The sequence below is a fragment of the Dipodomys ordii genome, unplaced genomic scaffold (assembly GCF_000151885.1).
Source record: "Dipodomys ordii isolate 6190 unplaced genomic scaffold, Dord_2.0 Scaffold92, whole genome shotgun sequence".
Classification (NCBI taxonomy): domain Eukaryota; kingdom Metazoa; phylum Chordata; class Mammalia; order Rodentia; family Heteromyidae; genus Dipodomys; species Dipodomys ordii.
Genome location: NW_012267308.1, coordinates 3,890,058 through 3,914,956, shown reverse-complemented (window position 1 = coordinate 3,914,956; position 24,899 = coordinate 3,890,058). Strand labels below are relative to the sequence as shown.

At 51.3% G+C, this 24,899-nt stretch overlaps 3 protein-coding genes across 3 annotated transcripts; all 3 read right to left on the bottom strand.

The window, feature by feature from the left end:
- Positions 1 to 774: 774 nt before the first annotated feature.
- Upk1a (uroplakin 1A) lies at positions 775 to 7,245 on the bottom strand. Its single transcript, XM_013026254.1, has 7 exons — positions 7,149 to 7,245; positions 4,906 to 5,106; positions 4,024 to 4,098; positions 3,816 to 3,923; positions 2,955 to 3,134; positions 1,070 to 1,153; positions 775 to 964 (listed from the first exon to the last, which is right to left on the bottom strand). The coding sequence occupies exons 1-7, from the start codon at positions 7,227 to 7,229 to the stop codon at positions 920 to 922; spliced, it is 774 nt and encodes a 257-aa protein (XP_012881708.1). The 5' UTR covers positions 7,230 to 7,245; the 3' UTR covers positions 775 to 919.
- A 4,104-nt stretch (positions 7,246 to 11,349) lies between these two features.
- On the bottom strand, positions 11,350 to 18,279 carry LOC105993119 (cytochrome c oxidase subunit 6B1). Its single transcript, XM_013026277.1, has 4 exons — positions 18,192 to 18,279; positions 15,990 to 16,106; positions 14,209 to 14,309; positions 11,350 to 11,527 (listed from the first exon to the last, which is right to left on the bottom strand). Exons 2-4 carry the CDS (start codon positions 16,093 to 16,095, stop codon positions 11,474 to 11,476), a joined length of 261 nt encoding a protein of 86 aa, XP_012881731.1. The 5' UTR covers positions 16,096 to 16,106; positions 18,192 to 18,279; the 3' UTR covers positions 11,350 to 11,473.
- A 1,529-nt stretch (positions 18,280 to 19,808) lies between these two features.
- Etv2 (ets variant 2) lies at positions 19,809 to 22,145 on the bottom strand. The gene is made up of 4 exons (XM_013026264.1): positions 22,076 to 22,145; positions 21,897 to 21,974; positions 20,226 to 20,338; positions 19,809 to 20,009 (listed from the first exon to the last, which is right to left on the bottom strand). The coding sequence occupies exons 1-4, from the start codon at positions 22,143 to 22,145 to the stop codon at positions 19,809 to 19,811; spliced, it is 462 nt and encodes a 153-aa protein (XP_012881718.1).
- Positions 22,146 to 24,899: the final 2,754 nt, after the last annotated feature.

The following is a 24,899-nucleotide window of genomic DNA, read 5'->3' as shown; positions in this document are numbered from 1 at the left end:
AAGCTAGGAATGCTCCTGTGTTGCTTAAATAGAAAGATGGAAGTCTAGTGATGCTGGAGAAATCCTGAGAATGGGGCAGCTTTCCTGGCAGCCACTGTGGACCTCCTAGGTCCCGGCATGCCTGAAGCCTGCCCTCTTCATTCAGAGACCTGAGCCCATTGGTTCCATTTTATGTTTGTGTTGGAGTCAATACCAGTCCCAGCAGAAGATGTCTTACGCCAAAAGGAAACAAATTCATCCACTTAATCAATCAGCTAGGATTTATTGAATATTTAGTCCATGTGGGGGGGGGGAGGGTGACAGGTCAGTAAATGACCACCAAGAATATACCTCCCTCCTATAGCAAACCCAATCTGCCAGAACACAAACACACAATTGCAGCCTATTCACAAATTCAAGGAGTTTGGAGAGAGCAGGATGTGTGTGTGTGTGTGTGTGTCTGGGGCTTGAACTCAGAGCCTTGGGCACTATCCTTCTAGCTTTCTTGTTCCAGGCTGGTGCTTTACCACTTGAGCCACACCTCTACTTCTGGCTTTTTGGGGCTGGTTCCTTGGAGATGAGTCTCCACGGACTTTCTTTCCCCAGGCTGGCTTCAAATCTCAATCCTCAGATCTCAGCCTCTAGGATGACAGCCGTGAGCCAATGGCATCCAGCTATGGAATGTGATGTCTTATTGTCACTTTCATGTCCAAAGCAACATGAAAAGACTCTGGGCTCAGGGTCCAGCACACAAATCCAGGCATGGCGGCAGGGGGGGGAGGGGGAGGGCGGGCATGCTGAAAGCCCAGGAGGGCTCAGAAACTTAGAAAGATTTCTCTGGGGACAGAAAGCAGGCAGGTGGGCATGGGAGATGGGAGGCAGTGGAGGCAGGAGGCACAAGATGGAGGCCGGCTGTGTCCTTGGCATCCTTCCTGGGTGCTCAGAGGGTAGTGTAGAAGTACATGGCTATCAGCATCACAGGGAGCTGGGTAAAGAGACAATGAGATAGGAGGGTGCCCTGCACATCCCCCCCCAGCCTCTTCTTCCAACTCTTCTCCCCCCACCCCCCACCTAGACTCTGGCTTCTCACCGTCCACATCAGGATGGCGAATCCAAACCATGAGATGCCCCACGTGTAGCTGTCAATGGCATGGCCAATGTGCTCAAAGCAGCCCTGGCGGGGATGGCAATACTTTAGGAAGACACTGGCAGCTGGGGGCAGGCCCTGTGGCCCTGACTCCCCGATGGAGATGCTGAGTTCCAGGCTCTGACAATTTGCTTAGGCCACAGGCTCCCCCCTCCACTTTCATCCAGCCAAGAACTGGCAGGCTAGCTCCGAGCCTGTGTCCCCATTTCCTGAGAAATGGCCGCCCTGTTTTCACCCTGGAGAAAGTGACTGGGCTTCTCCTCTCCAGGACACCTGCCATAGGGTCCCCCCACACCCAAGCAGCTGGATACACATCCGTGCCAGTTTGCCTCTTCATCTGTCCTCCAGTTTCTCGGCCCTGGTCTACACTAGTTAAAATACCCACTCTCCGTGGCCACATGACTGAAATCAAGTTCTGGCTCCCTTCCTCTCTCAGACTCTGTGTGTGTGTGTGTGTGTGTGTGTGTGTGTGTGTGTGTATCAGTCCTGGGGTTTGAACTCAGGGCCTGGATGCAGTTCCTGAGCTTGTTTTGCTCTAGGGTAGCACTCTACCACTTGAGCAATAGCTTCACTTCAGGCTTTTTTGCTAGTTCATTGCATATAAGAATCTCCTGGTGGCTCATGTCTGTCATCCTAACTACTCAAGAGGCTGAGATCTGAGGACCATGGTTCAAAGCCAGCCTAGGCAAGAAAAGTCTGTGAGATTCTTTTTTTTTGGGGGGGTCCGGTCGTGGGGCCTGAACTCTGGGCTTGGGCACTGTCCCTCAGCTCTTCAGCTCAAGGCTAGCGCTCTACCACTTGAGCCGGCTTTTTTCTTTTTGCTTATGTGGTGCTGAGGAATCGAACCCAGGGCCTCATGCATGCAAGGCAAGTGCTCTACCACTGAGCCACCTTCCTAGCTCCAAGTCTGTGAGATTCTTATCTCCAATTAACTACCAGGAAACTGGAAGTGGAGCTATGGCTCAAGTGGTAGAGCTCTTGCCAAGGCCCAGAGTTCAAGCCCCACCACCGAAAAAAAAAAAAAAAAGAATCTCACGGACTTTTCTGCCCAGACTTTCTTTGAACTTCAGTCCTTAGATCTCAGCTTCCTGAGCAGCTAGGGTGACAGGTGTGAGCCATCTTTGACTGCCAGTTGTTGTTGTTGTTTTGTTTTTGTTTTTTTGGGTCAGTTGTGAACTCTGGGCCTGGGCGCTGTCCCTCAGCTCTTCAGCTCAAGGCAAGTGCTCTACCACTTGAGCCACAGTACCACTTCCCGCCTTTTCTGTTCACGGAGGTGCTGAAGAATCGAACCTAGGGCCTCAGGCATGCAAGGCAAACACTCTACCACTGAGCTACCTTCCCAGCCCAGTTCCCCCCCCCCTTTGGTTCTGGGGCTTGAACTCTGGGCCCTGGGGGCTGTCCCTCAGCTCTTCAGCTTAAGGCTAGCACTCTACCACTTGAGCCACAGCGCTACTTCTGGCTTTCTGGTAGATAACTGGAGATAGGGGTCTGGCTTTGACCTGGGATCCTCAGATTTCAGCCTCTGGTGCCCAGCACTCATTCTCTTCTCTGTCCCTGAAGGCAGCACTGGAGAGATGGTAAAACAAAAATGGAAAGTGTTTGGTAGGATGCTTGGCACAGAGGCCGGCACAGCCATGGTGGCTGGGTGGTGTCCCATTGTATATTCTGGTATTCTGCTGCTCTGCTTTGTGGATGACCTGAGCTCATATCTGGGTCAGACGAACCCTGGGTGCTTCCTGCAGAGACAGTGGGGGTGGAGAGCAAGCCAGGTAGGGGAGAAGAAAAAGAGGGGAGCCAATAAACCCTCCTGCTGAGGGAGGAGACACACCTTGGTAAACAGGTAATCCACGTGGCCCACGCGGCAGCCCTCTTCGTTGAGGGGGATGAAGTTTCCGGTCCGGCGGCAGCACAGTGGGGGCCAGGGGAACAGCACTTCCGGAGTGGCAGCCCGGAACGTGGACGTGTAATTCACCCAGTCCATGGGACCAGACGTGCCACAGCATTCTTGCTGAGGAGAAAAGGGGCTCAGAGAGGGCTTGGCACCTGCCTCAAGTCACCCAGTCAGGAGAGGCAGGGCTGGGCTGGGGCACAACTGGCCCCAGCTTGTGCCAGGCCTGGCATCAAAGTGTGTGTGTGTGTGTGTGTGTTGCTGGATCTTTTTTGTTGTCGGTCCCTCAGCTCTTCAGCTCAAGGCAAGCGCTCTCCCACTGGAGCCACAGCGCCACTTCCGGTTTCTTGGTGGTTTATTGTACATAAGAGGCTCATGCACTTTTCCTGCCCAGGCTGGCTTTGAACCGCGAGCCTCAGATCTCAGCCTCCTGAGTAGCTAGGATGACAGGCGTGAGCCACCAGCGCCAGGCTTATGATCATCCTTAATAGGGAGAAAGTGTGGGTTCCCTCCGGCTCTGATATGTATCAGCGGTACCATCCTGGTGACCTAAGCTTCCTTGCTCTCTTCCTCCCTTCCCGCCCTTCCTTTTGTGTGCGTGTGACTTTTCTTTCTGAGCCCGTTTACTCCTGAGGAAATAATCACGCCCAAAGACGCCGCCCCGCATCCCCAGCGCAGAAAGCTACCAAGAGTGCAAGCAGCTGCTCAAAGCAGGAGGGCGGGGCCCAGCCTCGGCCACGCCCACAGCACGGAGGCCCGCCCTGTTCCAAAGCCCCGCCCACACAGCGAGGCCACGCCCACCTCGGTCATGATGCGCTCCCAGAGGCGGGTCAGCTCCCGGCCCTGGTCTGTGTCCGCGCTGTAGAAGGTCAGCATCTGCTTGGTGATCAGGGACGGGTTCGACACCATCTGTGGAGGGCCGGAGAGGGTGGGATCCAGGAGGGCTGGGTGGGGAGTAGCGTGCCCCCCTCTTCCCGCCCTCTCACAAGGACCGGCCCCCAGGGCTCACATAGTCACGGTGGGTATAGGAGGTGATGCAGGAGGCACACTCAAAGATGTAGACGATCAGCATCAGCACCAGATACTGCGGGGCGGGGAGGGGGTGTCCTCAGTAAGGGGGGGCTATAAGGTTGCTCCCCCTCGAGGATGAGATGCAAAGTGGGGTGCTGGGTATGGTTTATTGGTAGAGCATTAGCTAGAATGCATGGGGCCCTGGGCTTCATCCCCAACCTGGAGAAAAGGGAAGGAGGGAGGGGGAGGGTCGGTGTGGACAAGGTACAAACCTAGCTTTTCTGTATATTTGAAATGATTTCTAATAAACTGTTAGGGGAAAGTAAAATCAACAAAAAATATGGAAGGCAGTCTCTGAAATTAACTATTGGCTGGGGATGATGCAATAAACGTCTACTATTAAAAGAAATAAAAGGGCTGGGAAGGTGGCTCAGCGGTAGAGTGCTTGCCTTGCAAGCATGAGGCCCTGAGTTTGATTCCTCAGCACCACATAAACAGAAAAAGCCGGAAGTAGTACTGTGGCTCAAATAGTAGAGCACCAGCCTTGAGCTGAAGAGCTGAGGGACAGTGCTTAGGCCTAGAGTTCATCCATGACCAACCAAAAAAGAAAAGAAAAAGAAAAAAGATAAAAGCCAGGTGTTGGTGGCTTACACCTATAATCTTAGCTACTCAGGATGCTGAGACCTGAGGATTGAAGTTTGAAGCCAGCCGGGGCAGGAAAGTCTGTGAGACTCTCACCCCCAACTAACCAGCCCAGGGGAGTTGTGGGTTAAGTCGCACATCACCAGCTTTGAACAAGGAAGCTCAGGGACAGCGCTCAGGCCTGGAGTTCAAACCCAGGACCATAGCGTGCTCTTGTCACTTCTACACTGGACCTCACCGTGAGAATCATGGACCGGCGTCGGCAAAGTGCAGCCCCTACACCAAAGCTGGCCACCACGAAGAAGGAGAAGCCACAGAAGATGGCAATCCAGGCACCCGCGAAGACATCATCCTTGCCAGAGACGCCCATCAGGGGGTACACGCGGTACTGGTCAGCTGTCACCCAGACTGTCTCAGCAAACAGGGCCAGGCCTGACAGCTGGACAGGGCAGCTGGTTAGGAGAGTGTGCTCAAGGCCAGCAGCCTGGCTTTGTGAATCTCCATAGTGAATTGTTTCCCCTTCCTGTCCCCCCACCACCCTCCTTGGCTAGGTTTTGGGGATGAAAGCTGCTGTTTGCCCAATCTGCAGCCATAGACATAAAGATGACAAACACTTGGCGCCTTCCACCCAGACATTCCACCTGTCAATCAGTCCTACAGATGCCCGCCGGTACAAGAACATGGCATTGACCTCTTCCCTGCCATGTAGCACAGTGATGGGGTCCAGGATGCCCTAAAGCTCTTCAGTTGTCAGAAGGGTTACATTTGGGACAAGAAAGGAAAGAAAGTTTCTAGCAGGTGCTAGGCTTTGGTACCTCACCCTTTGTAATCTTAGCTACTCAGGACATTGAGATCTGAGGATCTTGGTTCAAAGCCGGCCTGGGTAGAAAAATCCATGAGACTATTATTTTCATTGAAGCAGCAAAAAGCTGGAAGTGGAGTTGTAGTTCAAGAGGTAGAGTGCCAGCCTTGAGAAAAAGAAAGAAAGAGGGGCTGGGAAGGTGGCTCAGTGGTAGAGTGCTTGCCTTGCATGCATGAGGCCCTGGGTTCGATTCCTCAGCACCACATAAGCAAAAAGAAAAAAAAAGCCGGAAGTGGCGCTGTGGCTCAAGTGGTAGAGCGCTAGCCTTGAGCTGAAGAGCTGAGGGACAGCGCCCAGGCCCAGAGTTCAAGCCCCACAACCGGATCCAAAAAAAAAAAAGAAAGAAAGAAAGAAAAGGAAGGGGTAGGGAGGGAGGGAGGCAGGGAAGGAGGGAAGGAGGAAGGGAAGGAAGGAAAGAAAAAAATTGAAGAAACTGAAATTTTGATTACCTATAGGATGGAGTATGGGGAAGGAGGGGCAGGGGAGTCTTCTCTGTGGACATCTTACTATAAAGCTAACATATATTCCTGTTAAATCTGGCTCACAGATAGGAAAACTGAGACCCACCTCCAGATCCTGTAACTACAAAGTGCTAGTAGAGCTGGGATTTGAATCCAGGCTGCCTGGCTCCAGAGCCTGGGACGAGCATCACTGTTTTTATTTAAAGCCAACATGAAGTAAAAGACATTATTATAAACCAGGCCTGGGTAGTGCATACCTGTAATCTCAGCACTTGGGAGGCTGGATCATGAGTTCCAGCTCCCCCTTTCCCCCCACCCCTCCACTGGACTACATAGTGAGACCTTGTCTCAAGGAAAACCTAAAGCATCAGATGATTCGATTTTCGGGACTCCTTGGCACCTGTGTTTTATGGCAAGATATGGCTTTTTCCTTTTCCTTTTGTTGTTGTTGTTGGTCGTGGGGCCTGAACTCTGGGCCTGGGCACTGTCCCTTAGCTCTTCAGATCAAGGCAAGCACTCTACCATTTTAGCCACAGTGCCACTTCTGGTTTTCTGGTGGTTCATTGGAGATAAAGCGTCTCATGGACTTTCTTGCCTAGCTGACTTTGAACTATGATCCTCAGATCTCAGCCTCTTCAATATCTAGGATGACAGGCGGAGTCACCAGCGCCCGGCTCTTTTCCTTTTCTTTTTGGCGCCAGTACTGGGGTTCTCCCTTCACTTTTTTTTTTTTTTTTTTTTTGCCCAAAGCTGGTGTTTTACCACTTAAGATACACCTCCACTTCCTTTTTTACATTTTTTTTTTTGCTGGTTCATTGGAGATAAGAGTCTCACTGACTTTCCTGCCTGGATGGCAGATCCTCAGATCTCAGCCTCCTGAGTTGCAAAGATTACGGGCATGAGTACCAGTAACCTGGCTTGGTCACCACTGCTGAGTTGAGGGAAATATGAGTTCCTCTCTACAGCCACTGACATGAAGAGGATGTAACCTAGATAGGAGAGGCCCAGTTACCCCCTGCAAGTCTCACAGCTGGGAGGTCTGAGCTGGGATTCGAAGCAGGCTGTTCAGCCTTGGGAACTGGGCAGCCCAGGCCTGCTGACAAGTGAGCAGCCCTCCACCCTCAGCCCACTGTACACCCAGCACGGGCTGCATCTTACCAGGATAATGATGTTCCCCACGACCAGCAGCCCCACCACCACGGGGGACCCCTTCTCCTCCTCCGCTGCTGTGGAAGCCATCGTCCTGTGTGTACCAACAGAAACAGGGGTGATACCCATCTGGACTCCCCCATCCCCACCCCCCAACTCCAGCTGCCCTGCTTTTATTTCAACCCTGGTGAAACCTGGCCACAACCCTGGGCTGCCTGTCTGTGCCTCCATTCCTCCTGAAGGCCCTACCCTGTGCAGGCCCCCAGAACCCCCTCCTCACCTCTTCCAGAATCTTCTCGGGCCAGATCCACTCACAGCAGCTCCCTATATAGGCCCAGCCCTCCCTGCTCCCCCAGGAGGGGGACAGAGGAGGGGACAAGATGCCCAGAGGCAACTCTGCCACTCCAGTGATTTATAGACCTGAAATTCCAGATTGGGCTATCTTCTGGTCACCTGGGCAGGGCTATTACAAGCATGGCCTCTGACACCCCCTTCCCAGGTTGTGGGGTATGGGAGGAGGGTGAGGCTGGAGGTGAGGACCCCATCTCATGGAACTCTTCCTAGAACAAGGCTGGGGACCTTAGGCAGTGGCCAAGAGCCCCGGGGCGGCCCAGGCTGCCTGCCACCCTCTCCCCCCTCCCCCCCTCCCAGATTAAAAACAGGGCTGCAAGCCATGGCACCTGTGGCTCATGCCTGTCATCCTAATTTAGGAGGCTGAGATCTGAGGATTGCAATGTGAAGTTAGCCTGAGCAGGAAAGTCTGTGAGACTCTTACCTCCAATGATCTAGCAAAAAGCCAGAAGTGGAGCTGTGGGCTCAAATGATAGAGCACCAGCCTTGAGCACAAAGAAGTTCAGGGACAGCACCCAGACCCTGAGTTCAAGCCCCAGAACTGGCACAAAAAAAAAAAAGTCTGGGCAGTGGGGAGGAAATGAGGGGAGAAGTGGAAGGCAGGCTGAGGGGTGCAGGCAACAGGGTTGGTGGGCAGGTAAGGATGGACATGGGTGCACCGTGGGAGTTTGGCAAGTGTACAATGAAGAATGTTCTAAAAATAAAAGGACGGGAACAATATATTGAAAGGACTTAAGTGGGAGAAAAATAGCTTCCTTCTCTACACACACACACACACACACACACACACGGGTGTGCACATAAGGACTAAGTCTTGAGTGGAGATTTCTCCAGGCTGCAGATTGACAAAGGTTCTGGGTTCAAATCTCCGTCTGGCCTCCTCTTTGCAGCATGGCTTGGTGTACCTATCTGTGACACAAGTAACCACACCCAGGACCCTGGGCCCGGGGGACCCGTGCCAGGGGAGGGGCCAGCCAGGCTGCTGTTGAGCCTTGCTCTGGGGAGCCCCATGTCCTTCCACAGCGCCCCCTATGGTGTGGGGATAATTCTGCAGGAGGAAACAGGTTGGGGGTCCCAGAGGGGCTCCAGGAAGTCTCAACCCCAAAGCTTGTACTGCACTTTGTCCCCCACAGGTGGTTCTGAGCAAGTGAAGAGAACTTGAAACCCCAAGCTTGGGGAGAAGACTCATGTTTGTTTCCCAATTCAAATGGTCATGGCTGTAATCCTAAATACCCAGGAGGCTGAGATCTGAGGATCAGGGTTTGAAGTCATCTGCAGGCAGGAAAGTTCATGAGATTCTTATCTCCAATGAGCCAGCAAAAAGCTGGAAGTGGAGGTGTGGCTCAAGTGGTAGAGCACCAGCTGAGTAGAAAAAGCTAAGCAAGACCTTGAGGCCTTGGGTCCAAGCCCTTGTACTGTACTGGTGTGCACAGGCATATATACAAGGTCCATATGGCTTGCATATGCTAAATAGTGGGGAGGCATTGTATGATTCTCGAAGATTCCAGAATTCAAGGTTGTTGTGATGCCTGGAAGAGATGGGGGAACCTCTTTCAGGTTGCCTGGCTGTATCTCATTGTAAGTGGGCTTTTCTGTGTGTCTACAGGAGTTTTAAACTACAGTACCTTGTAACGAGGGTAAAGCATTTCAAATAAAACCACTCATGTGTTTGAGTGGTGTTTGCTTTCCCACAGGCAGGGGAGCGCCTGTCTAGCACTAGCACGCATGTATGAGGCTCAGCCCCAGCATCTGCACAAACAGGAAAGTGTTGTTTGCCAAGTTCTGATAGAGCCTGGCTGCAGATTTCAGAGAAAGCCCCACTGGACACTCTGGTGTCTCTAAGGTGGCTTAGGGTGGCCCCCAGCATTAACATACTTTGTATTTAAGATGAAATGCTGGGTTTTGTCTTGTCATTGGCTGGTGTTTGAACTTGGGGTTTTCATACTTGTCAACTAAGTGCTCTGCCACCTGAGCCACATCCCCAGCCCTTTTTGCTTTATTCTTCATTCTCACTTTGTGTGTGTGTGTATGTAGCTAGTATTGGGGCTTGAACTCAACGCTTCATGATGTTGCTTAGCTGGTGATCTACCACTTCAGCCATATTTCCATATTTGCTTTTTTTTTTTTTTCCTGCTAGTTAATTGGAGGTAAGTGGTCTCATGGACTTTTCTGCCCAGGCTGGTTTTGAGCTGTGATTCTCAGATCTCAACCTCCTGACCAGCACCTGGCTGAGTCTCATCTTGTTTTGCCTGTTTAGGCCTCCATCCCTCCTTTCTATGCGTCCTGGTAGCTGGATCACAGCCACATGCCACCATACCCAGCTTGCTAGTTGATATGGTGTCTTATCTAGGCTAGCCTTGAACTACAATCCTCCTGATCCTTTCCATTTCCAATGGAGTTTTTTTTTTTTTTTTTTTTGGCCAGGCCTGGGGCTTCAACTCAGGGTCTGGGCACTGTCTAGCACTCTACCACTTGAGCCACAACACCACTTCACTTCTGGTTTTTTCTGTGTATGTGGTACTGAAGAATGGAACCCAGGGCTTCATGCATGCTAGGCAAGCACTCTACCACTAAGCCACCTTTCCAGCCCCCTAATGGAAATTTAAAGCTATGGGGCTGGGAAGGTGGCTCAGTGGTAGAGCGCTGGCCTTGCATGCATGAGGCCCTGGGTTCGATTCCTCAGCACCACATAAGCAAAAAGAAAAAAAAAGCCAGAAGTGGCGCTGTAGCTCAAGTGGTAGAGCGCTCGCCCTGAGCTGAAGAGCTGAGGGACAGCGCCCAAGCCCAGAGTTCAAGCCCCACGACCGACCAAAAAAAAAACAAAAAACTCCTTTCCTGATGGGCGCTGGTGGCTAATGCCTGTACTCCTCGATACTCAGGAAGCTGAGCACTGAGGATCATGGTTCAAAGCCAGCCTGGGCAGTAGTCCGTAAGATTCATTTCCAACTAACTACCAGAAAACTGAAGTGGCACTGTGTGGCTCAAGGGGGAGAGTATTTGCCTTGAGCTGAAAAGGCTCGGGGACAGCGCCCAGGCCCAGAGTCAAGCCCCAAGACCTACAAATAAATCTCCTTCCCTATCTTCTTTATTGGGTGTCAGGTGACACAGGCTGAATGACTCCTTCCCTCTGGCACACCACGTCCCATGGTCCTCCAGCACCCCCTGCTGGCTGCCAACACTGAAGGTCTAGAACAACGTTCTAAAGCAACTAGGTCTCAGAATATTCTTCAAGATGGATCTTAGGTTAGTGTGTGAAGTAACTCCCATTAGATTGAAATAGCTGAAATGGGAAAAAAAATAGCATTGTTCTTTGATAACAATGGAATGAAACTATCCATTAATGTCGTAACAAGAAGTTTGGAAACTGGGTGCTGGTGTGTGTCATCCTAGCTACTCAGAAGGCTGAGAACTGAGGACTGGATTTGAAGCAAAGCCTGGGCAGGAAAGCCTGAGAGACTCTTATCTCCAATGAACCAGCAAAATGCCGTTGGTGGGACTGTGGCTTAAGTAGAAGAGAGGCAGTTTCTTAGCAAAACAACCTAAGGGACAGCATCCAGCAGCATCCTGAGTCCAGGCCCCAACAGTGGCAAACAATCATACATAAGTAAACAATTAGACATAAGTAAAGTTAAAAGTTGGTCCAGATACTGAGGGCAAGTGGACAGATCAGTTTTAGCCCCTCAGAGATTTGAGGCATTGACTATGCCCACTGCCTGTCTAGCAGGAGGTGGTCAGAACTCAACAGGGTGGAAAGAAAAGGACTGGCAAACAGAGAGGATGACCATCCGAGCCCATTTACCACCCAGTTTCCCACCCGCCCTGCTTCTCATCCCCCATCCGGCTTCATTCACAGCCAGTGCTTTCCCGTGATGTTTTATTAGTTAAGTAATGGTACACAGTCCCAGGGCGGGGACTATCATGTCCCCGGGTTCCCCTCACATCCCGAGAAGACCAGAGGATAAGGAGAGACAGCTGGATCGGGTTCAGATCTTCCCAGGAAACGTGCCTTCTGCCCGGCGGTCGTCCCACGCTGAGACCTGTGGGAAGACAGGGGCGTCACTTCCTGCTCTGCAGGGAGAGTGCTGTGGGCTTTCCTTCTCAAGGTGCCTCTGGTGCACTGGCTCAACCAGAAACCACAGGTGCCTGCTCTGTGCCAACCATTGTGCTGGGAGCCAGGGAACAGCACTGACACTCCCTCCAAAAAAAGCCCCCAAACCATCTGGTCCTAAGTGAGCTAAGTTACCAGGTAAGAAATGGGAAGAGAAATGCTAGGCTCAGCTTTGAGAGTGTGGTTCAGCCAAATCATTACACTATTTGTCAAGACAGAGGAGAGATGGAATAATAGACAACCATGAACAAGCTCTGTTTTGGCATGAATCTGTTCAGAACAGAGTTCATGTTGTGCTGGTACTGGGGTTTGAATTCAGGGCCTTGGCACTGGCCCTTAGCTTTTTTCTTTTTTTTTTGGGGGGGGGTCCGGTTGTGGGGCCTGAACTCTGGGCCTGGGTGCTGTCCCTCAGCTCTTCAGCTCAAGGCTAGCGCTCTACAACTTGAGCCACAGCGCCACTTCCGGCTCTTTTCTTTTTTTGCTTATGTGGTACTGAGGATCGAACCCAGGGCCTCATGCATGCAAGGCAAGCACTCTACCACGGAGCCACCTTCCCAGCCCTCCCCTTAGCTTTTTTATTCAAGGCTGTCACTCTACCACTTGAGCTATGCCCCCATTTCCTTCTTTTGTGTGGTTCACTGGAGATCATAGTCTCATAGACTTCCCTGCCTGGGCTGACTTTGAACTCTGACCTCAGATCTCAGCCTTCTGAGATCTAGAATTACAGGTGTGAGCCACCTGCACATGGCTTGTTTCATTATTATTTTATTTATTTACTTATTTATTTTTGGCCAGTCCTGGGGCTTGAACTCAATGCCTGGGCATTGTTCCTGAGCTTTCTGTGCTCAAGGCTAGCACTCTACCACTTGAGCCAGAGCACCACTTCTGGCCTTTTCTGTATGTGATACTGAGGATTCAATTCGAACCCAGGGCTTCATGCATGCTAGGCAAGCACGCTATACTACTGAGCCACACTCCCAGCCCCATTATTTCATTAGTTTTTAAGAAGTTTAGCATAATAATATTGGCATATACAGAGTCTGATTTGTGATTTATGACTGTAATGCTCACTGGCACCTCACACAATTTTATGGCAAGCAGGCAAACATCAGGTGATAGAATAGATGATACTTAACCTCTGGGAAAAGGTGGTACTGTTTAAAAATACTCAATACCTGACTTATGTAACTTGAACCCCTCTGTACATCATCTTAACAATAAAAACTAAAAAAAAAAGTTTCACATATCTTGCAACATTAGTCATGGTGTCCTCTGATTTGATGGAATGGGGGTAAGGATGAATATAAATTCTTCAGCTGGCCAGGTGCGAGTGGCTCACGCCTGTCATCCTAGCTACTTAGGAGGCTGAGATCTGAGGATCATGGTTCAAAGCCAGCCCAGGCAGAAAAAGTCCGTGAGACTTTTATGTCCAATTAACCACCAGAAAGCCAGAAGTGGCGCTGTGGTTCAAGTGGTAGAATGCTCGTCTTGAGCTGAAGACCTTAAGGACAGCACCCAGGGGAGGGTCTTGGTTAGAGTGTGTGACCAGCTGCCTACCAAGTATAAAGTCCTGGCTTTGGTTCCCAGTACGATTAACTAAAAAAGGTGAGAAGCAAAAGTGTTAAATATTGCTAAAAATGTCTTGTCAGATCAAAGCCAACAAAGACTGCCTTCCTGTGTCCTTTTGTCTATCAAAGTAGTTAGGGTAAAATGACATGCCTCATTAGCAAAGAAAGAAGAAAAAGAATGGAAGTAGATGAAGAAAATGTGGAGGAAAAAAAAAACCCTTCATAACTGTGAGCTAAAGGCGACAAATCTGGGATCACTGAATCATTCTACTTTAATCACTGAATCATTCTTATTTTAAAAACCACCAGAAAACCAGAAGTGGTGCGGTGGCACAAGCGGTAGAGCACTAACCTTGAGCTAAAGAGCTGAGGGACAGGGCTCAGGTCCAGAGTTCAAGCCCCATGACCGACAAAAAAAAAAAAAAAATGGCAAAGGCAAAGGGCAGGATAGCCTGGTGCCAGTGGTTCATGACATAATCCTCACTACTCAGGAGGCTCAGACCTGAGGATCACAGTTCAAAGCCAGCCTGGGTAGGAAAGTCCATGAGACTCCAATCTCCAATCATCCACCAAAAAACCAGAAGTGGCACTGTGGCTCAAGTAGTAGGGCACTTACCTTGAGCTGAAGAGCCCTGGGACAGCGCCCAGGCCCAATGTTCAAGCTCCATGACTGACCAAAAAAAAAAAAAAAATGGGCAGGAAGACTTGGGGTATAGCTCAACAGTTTTGAGACTCTGAGTTCAATTTCCAGCGCCCAGATAAATACATTCATGCACACAAAATTCAAAATTTAAAGAGAAGGATTGGACAGGCTACATGTGCCGACATGAGCGGGATGAATCTGATAAGATGACCCCAGTCACCTTGGCTGTGGGCCCTGACCGGGTGAAGAATAGAAGGACAGAGGCAAGCATATCATGGAGAAATGCCCATGGGCAGTGGGGCACTGTCCTCAACCTGCCCCACGGAGAAGAGCCTCCACCAACTCCCCTTGCTCAGTCCCCACCCCAGCACTCCAAGGGCTCCCCTGGAAGACACCTACCCAGGATACAGGGCAGAGGGACTTATACACCCGCTGGTACCACTGGCACACCGACACGTCGCCCCCTTTCTCTGTCATCGCCTTCTCACAGCGGTGAAAGTCTGGGAAGGGAGGAATAGGGGGGGAGTCAATGAACACCAAGGGCTGGACACAGCTTCAATCAAAATGCAGTGAGGGCCAGGCGCTGGTGGCTCACCCCTGGAATCCCATCTACTCAGGAGGCTAAGATCTGAGGATTGCAGTACGGGGTCAGTCTAGGCAAGTCCATGAGACTCTTATTCCCAATAAGCCAGCCAAAAAAAAAAAGATGGAAGTGGAACTGTGGCTCAAGTGGTAGACCACCAGCCTTGAGAAAAAGAAGCTCAGGGACAGTGCCTAGGGCCCAAGTTCCAGCCCCAGGATCGACACATGCACATGCGTGTACACACACACACACACACACAAAATAAAGCTTCCAAGAGGCAAACCTAACTATTGGTAAAATACCAATGTGGTCATCTTAAGTTGGTGAGCAGGAGAGAGTGTTGTGCTTAAAGATAGGGCACAAGCCGGGCACTGGTGGCTCCCGCCTGTAATCCTAGCTACTCAGGAGGCTGAGATCTGAGGATCATGGTTCAAAGCCAGCCCGGGCAGGAAACTCTGTGAAACTCTTATCTCCTCTAAGCTACTAGAAAACCGGAAGTGGCGCTGTGGCTCAAGTGGTGGTAGAGTGCTGGCCTTGAGCTGAAGAGCCCAGGGACAGCGCTCAGGCCCAGAGTTCAAGGCCCATGACCAACCAAAAAAAAAAAAAAAAGACAGGGCACAAACCACAACATCTGTTTTTCTGTATGGGTCACAATTGCACAGGGGGCTCATTTCACAATTACTCATTTGGTTGTACATTTTATTTACTCCCTGCAAGTATGTACATACATGTGTGCACATAACGTGTATATAATGTGTACATAGCATGTACATAACATGCACGCACAGGTGTGGGTCCATGTATGCACACACTCCCTTAAAAAAAAATTGTAAGAGCTGGGAGTGGTGGCACAAACATTCAGTCTCAGCTGTTCAGAGGCGGAGGCAACAGATCACAAGTTTATGGCTAATTGGCCTGGACAGAGTTATTGAGAACTTGTCTTAAAAGCAAAATGAATCCAGTTCTGGTAATCCCTGATACTCAGGAGGCTGAGATCTGAGGATCAAGGCTCAAAGCCAACCCAGGCAGAAAAGTCCATGAGACTCTTTAACTTTTACATCAACTAATCTCAGAACCAATCTGTGTGAGTTAACAAATCCCCACGTTGCCAACTGTGGTAGGAATCATATTCCTTCTTACATGTACCAAAATCTCATATTCAAAAATGAGTTCTGGGTTGCAAGAGAGGATTTGCTATTTGCACCTGTCTGTAAGGCTTTGTTACAAATTAAACAAAGATACACACACAAGTGCTCTCCATGAGACTATTATCTCCAATGAACCACCGGAAAACTGCAACCCAAGTTCAAGCCCCATAGGACCACACACATAAAAAAGGCAAAACAAAAAAGGGCCAGGTAGAGCTGGGCACTTGTGGCTCACACCTGTAATGCTAGCTACTTAAGAGACTGAGATCTGAGGATGGAGGTTCGAAGCCAGCCCAGGCAGAAAAATCCTTGTGAACACAGCTGGTTCCTGGGTCTGGGCTCTCCAGGGCCAGGCTGAGATGTGTGTGAGCAAACAGAGGCAACTCCCCTGAGCCAAGTGCCCCTGGCAGGGAAGATCTGCCACCACACCCTTCCCAGGCCCTGCATACCCAGGTAGTTCTGCCAGCAGTTCCTAGTCTGGTTCTGGTTAGGGAAGCGGCTGTCAAAAGGGGCCGTTTTATAGTTCTTGATTTTGCTCTTGATGTCTTCTGCCATGGTGCTGAATCCTGGAAACAAAGAAAATGGTGTTGGTGTGGGCTCAGAAGAAAGGATGAGGTGGGAACAAGCCAGGCTTTCCTCCCTCTTCACAAAATCTATACACAAGTCCTGTCCCCAAACACTACTCCATGCCAGGAGCTGTTCTAGCACCTTCCTACTACAGTCTGAAAGGCAGGGCTAATACGACTATCCTTGATATTCAGACAAGGGAGAGGGACAGGGTATCTAAGTGACTTGCCAAGGTCACCCAGAACATGATGGGGCTGCTTTGATCATTGGTAAACTCCACATTGCAAAGATATTTAAATTGCCTTTTTTTTTTTTGTCAGTCATGGGGCTTGAACTTGGGGCCTAGACACTGTCTCTGAGCTCTTTTGCTCAAGGCTAGAGCTCTATCACTTTGAGTCACAGTGCCACTTCCAATTTTCTGGTGGTTTACTGGAGATAAGAGTTTCACTGACTTTCTTGCCTGGCCCAGCTTCAAACCGCGATCTTCAGATCTCAGCCTCTTGATAGCTAGGATTACAGGTGTGGGCCACCAGCACGTGGTTAAATTTCTTTTTTGGTACCACACATTCCTAAGGGGCCTGACGAAACCCACAAACAGTTTTCTCAGAATATGTTCAAAGATAATAAAAATTGCATAGACTTCAGGGCACCAGTGGCTCACCCCCCTAAACTTAGCTACTATGCAGATAAAAAGACTGAGACCTGAGGATTGATGTTTTAAGCCAAGCCAAGCAAGAAAGCCTGTGAGACTTTAACCTCCAATTAACCACCAAAAAAAAGTGGGGGGGGGGGTGCCTGGAAATGGAGCTATGGCTCAAGTTGTAGAGTGTCAGCCTTGAGCAAAAAAGCTAAGAGACAGTGCCCATGCCATGAGTTCAAATTCTGGTATCTTCACACACACAAAAAAAGCAAGGAAAAAAAAAAAAACAAACCCCAAACTGTTATATGTAGATAAGGACATGCATATTAAGCACCACAATTCTAAACTAATCACGAGTAAAAGTAGTAATCTGTGACACCAGCCATCTAAACTGATAATATCTGTGATTCTGACTGCTGATAAAGTCAGATGCTGCTGCAGCCCCAGTTACTGGGAGCTCAATGACAGGTTAGTAAAATGGTGGATGTAACTCCTCCTTTCTCCAGCTCCTTGAATCTTAAAAAAAAAATTATACTTTCATCATGTTTAAGTAATTGTACAAAGGGGTTACCATGCAACACAACAGTTTATAACTACAATGAATCTTGTCTGCTATCATCCCTTTGATCATCCCCACCCCCACCCCCATCTCTCCCAGCCCAAGAGAGCTCTCTGAATTTTACAGGCCCTGAGGACCAGGGTTCAAAACCTTTGAAGTCTCTGAAGATATTGACACACAGCTTCCATCCAGAGAACTAGTAGAAACTGTCTAATTCCCATGAACTGGAAGAGCCAAGGTACTACCCAGGGTCAAATTCATGGGACCCAAGGTGGGGTGCCCGGGGCACCGGAATCGTCTTTTGGGAGGCTGAATGGGGTGGGGCGGAATCTAAAATGCCATCCGCTGGGACACAGACCAGTCGCTGTAGTCTGTGCAAGATCTCGACCTTGTATTTGAGAAGGTGAATGAAAGGGGGTGCTGAAACCAGACCCCAGTGGCTCACGCCTGTCACCTCAGGCCTCGAGTTCAAGCCCCAGGTCTGGCACAAAAAAAAGAGGGAGGGGGATGCTGGATGCTCAAGGGGGGTCAGGGAGGAGACACGAGGAGCGGCAGGCCGGTGCCCCCGCCAACCACGGGAGGCCATGCCTGCGGACAGGGCTTTAAAAGCCCCCTCTCCGGGGTTTTAACTCCTAAGCCTCCGTTTCCCGATGGTCAGAAAGGATCATCACAGACCCTGCCTCAGCGGGACGCACGGAGGGTCAAATGAACTCATGCATCGCCCACAATGATCTGCCACCATGGTTGGAACGACAGGACCCCAGGGTCCAGGGCGGGCGGCCGCCCGGCGGACCGGAAGTCTAATTCCCTCCTCGGGAAAGCTGGGGTAGTTCTTCCATCCGCTGGGTTGGGGAGGAATCTCAGGTCCGGGTCCCCCACACTCACCTAACGACACCCCTGAGGTACCTCACGGCTCAATGTCACCCTGCGCAAAGACGCCAAAGACGAGACCGGAAGCGGAATTCAGACCGACCGGAAGCTGGCTGCGGAGAGTGGGGGGAGGGAGAGGCGAGTCTACTCTTTCCCGCGGCTAGAGCGTCGGACAGGAAGGCGGTCCCTGAGGCTCTCAGGCCACGCCCCCTCCAAGAGACTTCCCCGCTTCTATTGGACTGAATGTCTACTCATCATCACTGCCCGCCCAATCGTGAGCTGGCGCGGCACTTGGGATGGCTCTGAGCGTGGGACTCTGTGCATAAGCGCCTCCTTCTGTTTTTATCCTAGGAAAGTTCTTAATCCTCCCGCGGCCCAGGCTGGCGGGAAAGTGGTCATGGGGAAAATGTCTCAGAGACAGTATTTTTATTGAAGCCGAACATTGTTCAAAAAGTGTATGAAGTGGCGCTGTGGATCAACTGGTAGAGCGCTTGCCTCGAGCTGAAGGGACAGCACCCAGGCCCAGAGTTCAAGCCCCACAACCCTCCCCCCCAAAAAAAGTGTACTCTTTACCTGACTTAGTAATTGTAACCCCTTTGTACATGACTTTTTTTTTTGCCAGTCGTAGAGCCTGAACTCTGGGCCTGGGCGCTGTCCTTCAGCTCTTCAGCTCAAGGCTAGCGCTCTACCACTGAGCCACATTCCCAGACCGGTACATGACTTTTATAATGACAATAAAAAAGATCACTTTTATCATCATTTTAGAACTGAAAACAGTTCTAGGTGAAAATTAAAAGATACTAAACTTTTCTTTTTTTTTTTTGTCGGTCATGGGGCTGAGCTCTGAGCCTGGGCGCTGTCCCTCAGCTCAAGGCGAGCACTCTACCACTTGAGCCACAGCGCCACTTCTGGCTTTTTTCTTTTTGCTTATGTGGTTCTGAGGAATCAAACCCAGGGCCTCAGGCATGCAAGGCGAGATCTCTACCACTTGAACCACAGTGCCACTTCCAGTTTTCTGGTGGTGTATTGGAGACAAGAGTCTCACGGACTTTCCTGCCCGGGCTGGCTTTGGACCGCGATCCTCAGATCTCAGCCTCCTCAGTAGCTAGGATTACAGGCGTGAGCCACCAGCACCCAGATAAAGATACTAAACTTTTAAGTACTTAAATAAATAGCTGGAGGGACTGGGAAAGTGGCTCAGTGGTAGAGTGCTTGCCTTGCATGCATGAGGCCCTGGGTTCGATTCCTCAGCACCACATAAGCAGAAAAAAAAGCCGGAAGTGGCGCTGTGGCTCAAGTGGTAGAGTGCTAGCCTTGAGCTGAAGAGCTGAGGGACAGCGCCCAGGCCCAGAGTTCAGACCCCATGACCGATTAAAAAAAAAAAGTATCCTATGCACTAAAGGAAGGGGTTCAAGAAAGTGGCAGTCAGGGGGCCCCCAAGTCACTGATAAGTGGCCCAGGCTCATGGAAGAAAACAGATTAGGGTTCAGATGGCTGGGTCTTGGTGGCTGGGAAGCCCAACTCCTAAACTTTGGGGTTAAGCACACTTGGCTTCCCAGTGGGTTCAGGCAGAGAAAGGATGAAGACAAACACACAAGACGAGGTTCGGAGGAGTATTTTTTTTTCTTATTATTATTGGGTTTCTGTTCCCTGCCCATTCCCAGCACCATCGGGACAGGCTAGGCCGGGCACACGGCCCCCAAAACGGTATGTGTATTTGCGCCCACTGCTCTTGAGCACGATGTCACGGCGGTAATAGTATCGCAGACCTCGGCTCAGCTTCTCATAGTTCATGCCGGGCTTCCTCTTGCGCTCACCCCACAGCCGAGCCACCTAGGGCGGAGACCGAGGGGGTGGGGTTTAGTCTTGATGGGCGTGGAGGGGCAGGGCCTAGGGAATTTAAGCCCTAAGGATCCCTTTGCTGGAACCTGGGTGGAGCAGTAGAGACTGGGGCGAGGCCAAAGGTTGGGCCCAGCTAACCCGGGGGACTAGGCTGGGTTGGAGCCGTCAGGGCGGGACTTGGAGGTCCAGGCAGGGGAGCTGTCCCACCTCTTTGGGGTCGCACAGCTGGAACTCGCGGCTGTTGCCTGTCCAGCGGATGCAATTGCTACGGGCCTCGTCGTGAAGCAGCTCCAGGAGAAACTGCCACAGCTGAATGGGACCTGTGGGGCAGAGACAGGTGTGTGAACACCTAGGTTTGCTAGCCCCAGACCACGTCGCTTCGATAACCTAAAGAGTCGGGGATCCTTCCCCTCGAAGGCTTATAGATAAATCCAGATCCTTTCGACTTGGGGACCTAGGAATCTCCCCATCTTCGAGGATCCACGAGTTCAGATTCCTCTATATAAGAGACGCAAGAGTCAGCCTCAGACACCTAGGCATCCAGGCATCCTAGGCACCTAGGCATCTGGATTTAAGGCTTTGGGAAATGCCCGCTCCCCATCTCGGATGGGCATCCGAACCTTCTCTTCTCTCTTACCTAACCTAGGAGTCCTCCACCCCTTTGATCTACCCTAGAAGAACATTTGTGCCTCCGTCCTCTTGCCCCGCCCCTCTCCAGCTCGAGACCTAGGCCCCGCCCACCGCGGCGTTTCACGAACCACGCCCCCTTCTCGAGTCTAGCCACGCCCCTCGACGGCTTTAGGCCCCTCCTCTTTGCTTTCCTCCCGGCTCCCCTTTGACAATCTTCACGGGCCTCCCACCTCGGTGATTCGTGTTGGGGTAACGAAGCAAGATGGCACGGTCCTTTCGCTGCTTCTGTTCAGAGGGAAAAGCTGGACTCTGGAACCCCGTTGAAGAGAGGCCGCAGTCCGTAGGCAGCAGCCCCGAATTCCACGAAGTGCTACAGTCCGAACCCTCAGGTCCACCCCAAGAAATGGTACAGTCCGCGCGGGGGTCTCCGCCGAGGCCCCTGTCCCAGTAGGTAGCACCATTGGGGTCCACGGAAGAGTCCCAGCTGGCGACGCTCCAGGCGGTCTGCTCGAGCGCCCCTGAGGTGGTGGCTCCAGCAGTTGGGGCGCAATCCTGGCCCCCTATAGAACCAGCGCGGTGGGCGGGGCCTTCGGCGGAGAGGGCGGGCCCAATGCACTGAGGGGCGTGGTCGTGGAAGACAGAGGCGGGGCCATGGCCCCCAGCCGAGTCTACGCCAGAAGGGGCGTGGTCATGGCAGAGAGGGGTGGGGCCCGCGGCCTGAGGGGCGTGGCTCCAAGGGTCCCAGGCGTCGTAGACCAAGTCTGTCCAGTCTCCCGACCACGGAAGGGCTTGAGCGGGGGTCTCTATAAGGAGGACGAACCCCAAACGAGTAAGACCCAGATGTCCTGGTCCCCCACCATGGGGGGCTGTTTTGTACCCCGGCGTCTAGGGCCCCAGAGCTCCTAGATCCAGCCCCAAGCTACCTTGAGTACCACTCCCTCTTCCCCCGCCTTTCGGCACGCACTCACCAGTTCCCCAAGGAACTTCGGAGGGCGGTAGCGCAGGACTCCGGTCCAGTTCTGGGAAGCCTAAGAGTGATAATTTTGCAACTGAGTTTTAGGAAGGGGGTGTGAGTAATGAGTTAGAATCTCCTCCATCATTCCCTCCCCCACCCCACCCCGCGCCCCATCAGCCATCAAGGTCTGGGAGTCATTTACTTAGTACCCGGGGACTCTTTCAATCTCCAGGCTCAAGCATGCGCCCTCACCCCCATCCCAGCACCCAGAAATCCCACAGCCTGGCAGCTACCTTTCCAGGATGTCTCAGCCGTCGGTGCATTCCCTTGCAACTCCAAGTCAGGGTAATAAAAGCCAAATTCGGTTGCTTCTGCAGGCACTGGGGACATGAAGGCAGGGTCAGGGGTCAGCAGGGCCATCTCCCTTCCAGCCCTGTCAGACACCCAACTGTGCCAGCCTCTGGTTACTTACCCAGTCCTGACAGCTTGCTCCCCGGAGGAACTTCCTGCGATGGTACCTCATCCCAAAGCCACAGATCCATGGGTGCGAGGTGTGAAGGTCCTAGGTAGAGAGAAAGTGCCAAGGGCAATGAATGAGCTTGCCACATCTTGGGACCCTGGCAGTCTGGGTCCCGGCACTGATTTCTCTCAGACCCCAGGAGTCGGGGCTTCTCTCTCTTTCCCCAGGAGCCTGGAATCTTACCCTCTCCCCCAGTCCCCCTTTTTTCTCCCACCCAGAAGTGCAGGCTTCCAGTTTCATGGGAGTCTCCCCATTCCCCTAGCCCCCCCTACCCCAGGGCCTTCCTAACCCATACATCCAGACATCCATCCAGGACCCCAGTTCATAGCTCACCTCTGGCGGGTTCCTCTGTCCCTAGGCTGGGGTCTCAGCCCCATTTCATACCATGCACCCCCTCCCTGGGGGCCCGAGGAGGGGGGGAATTTTCCAAGACGTCAGAGCTGGGGGTCGCAGGCTGGGTCAGGTTGCAGGGGTAGGGGCGGGGCGGGACCACGCCCCCCACCTCTTCCCCCCCCTCCTCTGGTGTTGTTCTGGGCCTGGATGGCTTGGAGAAGAGACTGGGGAACAGTGTTTGGGGGGGGGTCAGGGGATGGAGGATATTTTTATGGGCTGGCGGCAGTGGAGTGAGGGACTGGATAGACTGGTTTTCTGTCTTGGGGATTTGATCCTGCGACATGGGAGGTGGGGGTGGGGGGTGGAGGGCCTAGGGTCAGCAGGGCTGCACTGAGCTTATCGGCAACAGGAAGAGGGATTTCCGGCCAGATCCCCCCTCCTCCCCAGCGTCACCCTACGTCATAATCGCCAGGGGTGGCTGGGGGGATGGTGTGGGGTGGAGGGAGGCCAATCCTGAATCCTCCACCAGGCCCAGTGGGGGAGGGGGTCCTGGAGCTGCCAGTGATGAGGCGTGTCAATCATAATAAAATCTGTAACACCAACAACTGGAGGATAACAATTGTAATAGTAATAGCTCACATACATAGATGTATGTATATATACATATATATGTATGTATGTATGTGTGTGTGTGTTTGTGCTGGTCCTGGGACCTGAACTCAGTCCCTGAGTGCTGAACCTTATCTTTTCACTCAAAGCTGGTACTCCACAACTTGAGCCACACAGCTCCTCTTCCAGCTTTTTGCTGGTTAATTGAAATGTCTCACCAACTTTTCTACTCAGGCTGGCTTTGAACAACCATACTCAGATCTTAGCCTTTTGAGTAGCCAGGATTATAGTCTCGAATCACCAGTGCCCAGCAGTAACAGTTAATTTTTTTTTTTTTTTTTGGTCAGTCATGGGGCTTGAACTCTGGGCCTGGGCGCTGTCCCTCAGCTCTTCAGCTCAAGGTGAGCACTCTACCACTTGAGCAGCGCCACTTCCGGCTTTTTCTGCTTATGTGGTGCTGAGGAATTGAACCCAGGGCCTCATGCATGCAAGGCAAGCGCTCTACCATTGAGCCACCTTTTTTTTTTTTTTTTTTCTTTTTTGGTTGGTTGTGGGGCTTGAACTCTGGCCTGGGTGCTGTCCTTGCATTCTTCAGCTCAAAGTGGGAACTCTACTACTTGAGCCACGGCGCCACTTTTGGTTTTCTAGTGGTTTATTGGAGATAAGAGTCTTACGGACTTTCCTGCCCGGACTGGCTTTGAACTGCAATCCTCAGATCTCAGCCTCCTGAGTAGCTAGGATGATAGGCGTGAGCCACCGGCGCCTGGCTAACAGTTAATATTAAGTGAGGTGTTTACTGGAAAAATGGGCCTTCATGATCTTATAAGATGGATACTATTTTTATCCCTATGTTATGAACGGGGAAACTGAGGCATGCCAACCTTCCTCTTCTCCTTCCACAAGCCAATGTCATCCTATGATATAATAGTTTGGGGATAATTGAGAGTAATTTTCTTGCATGTGATAGTGGAAAGATATGAAAGATATTTCCCTTAGGAAGTGAAAACATGAATATTTAGGTATGAACAAGAGGTTTTTCTTCATTGCTGTTTTTCTTTTCCTTTTGTCTTGTTCATTTATCTGTCTTTGGGAGTGTATGAGGAGCATAGAAATGGAGGGACAAAGGTGAATTGTGTGGGAAATGAACTATACAACTTGTGGATGGAGATGGGAGGGAAAAACTGGGAGAGAGCGAGGGAAGGGGTGACACTGAACAAAAAGAAATGTACTCAGCCGGGTGCCAGTGACTCATGCCTGTCATCCTGACTACTCAGGATGCTGAGATTGGAGGATCCCAGTTCAAAGCCAGCCTGGGCAGGAAAGTGCCTGAGACTCTTATCTCCAATAAACTGCTCAGAAAAAGCTGGCATTGTGGCTTAAGTGGTAGAGTGACAGCAAAAAAAAAAAAAAAAAAGCTCAAGAGCAGGGCCCAGGCTGAGTTCAAGCCCAAGGACTGGCAAAAAAAGAAAAAAAGAAGGGTTGGGAAAGACAGAGCTGAAGGCAAGACATGTCTCATGTAGTAAAGTGCTTGCCCAGCAATCATGATGTCCTGAGTTTGAATTCCAGTACCACTATGTTGAAAATGGACTATACAACTTATGGATAGAGACAGGGGAGGAAAACTGGGAACAAGGGAAGGAGTGTCACCATCCACAAAGAAATGTACTCTTTACCTGATGTATGTAACTGTAACCTCTCCATCCATCGCTTTAAGAATAATATTTTTTTGGGGGTCTGGTAGTGGGGCCTGAACTCTGGGCCTGGGCACTGTCCCTCAGCTCTTCAGCTCAAGGCTAGCGCTCTACCACTTGAGCCACAGCACCACTTCTGGCTT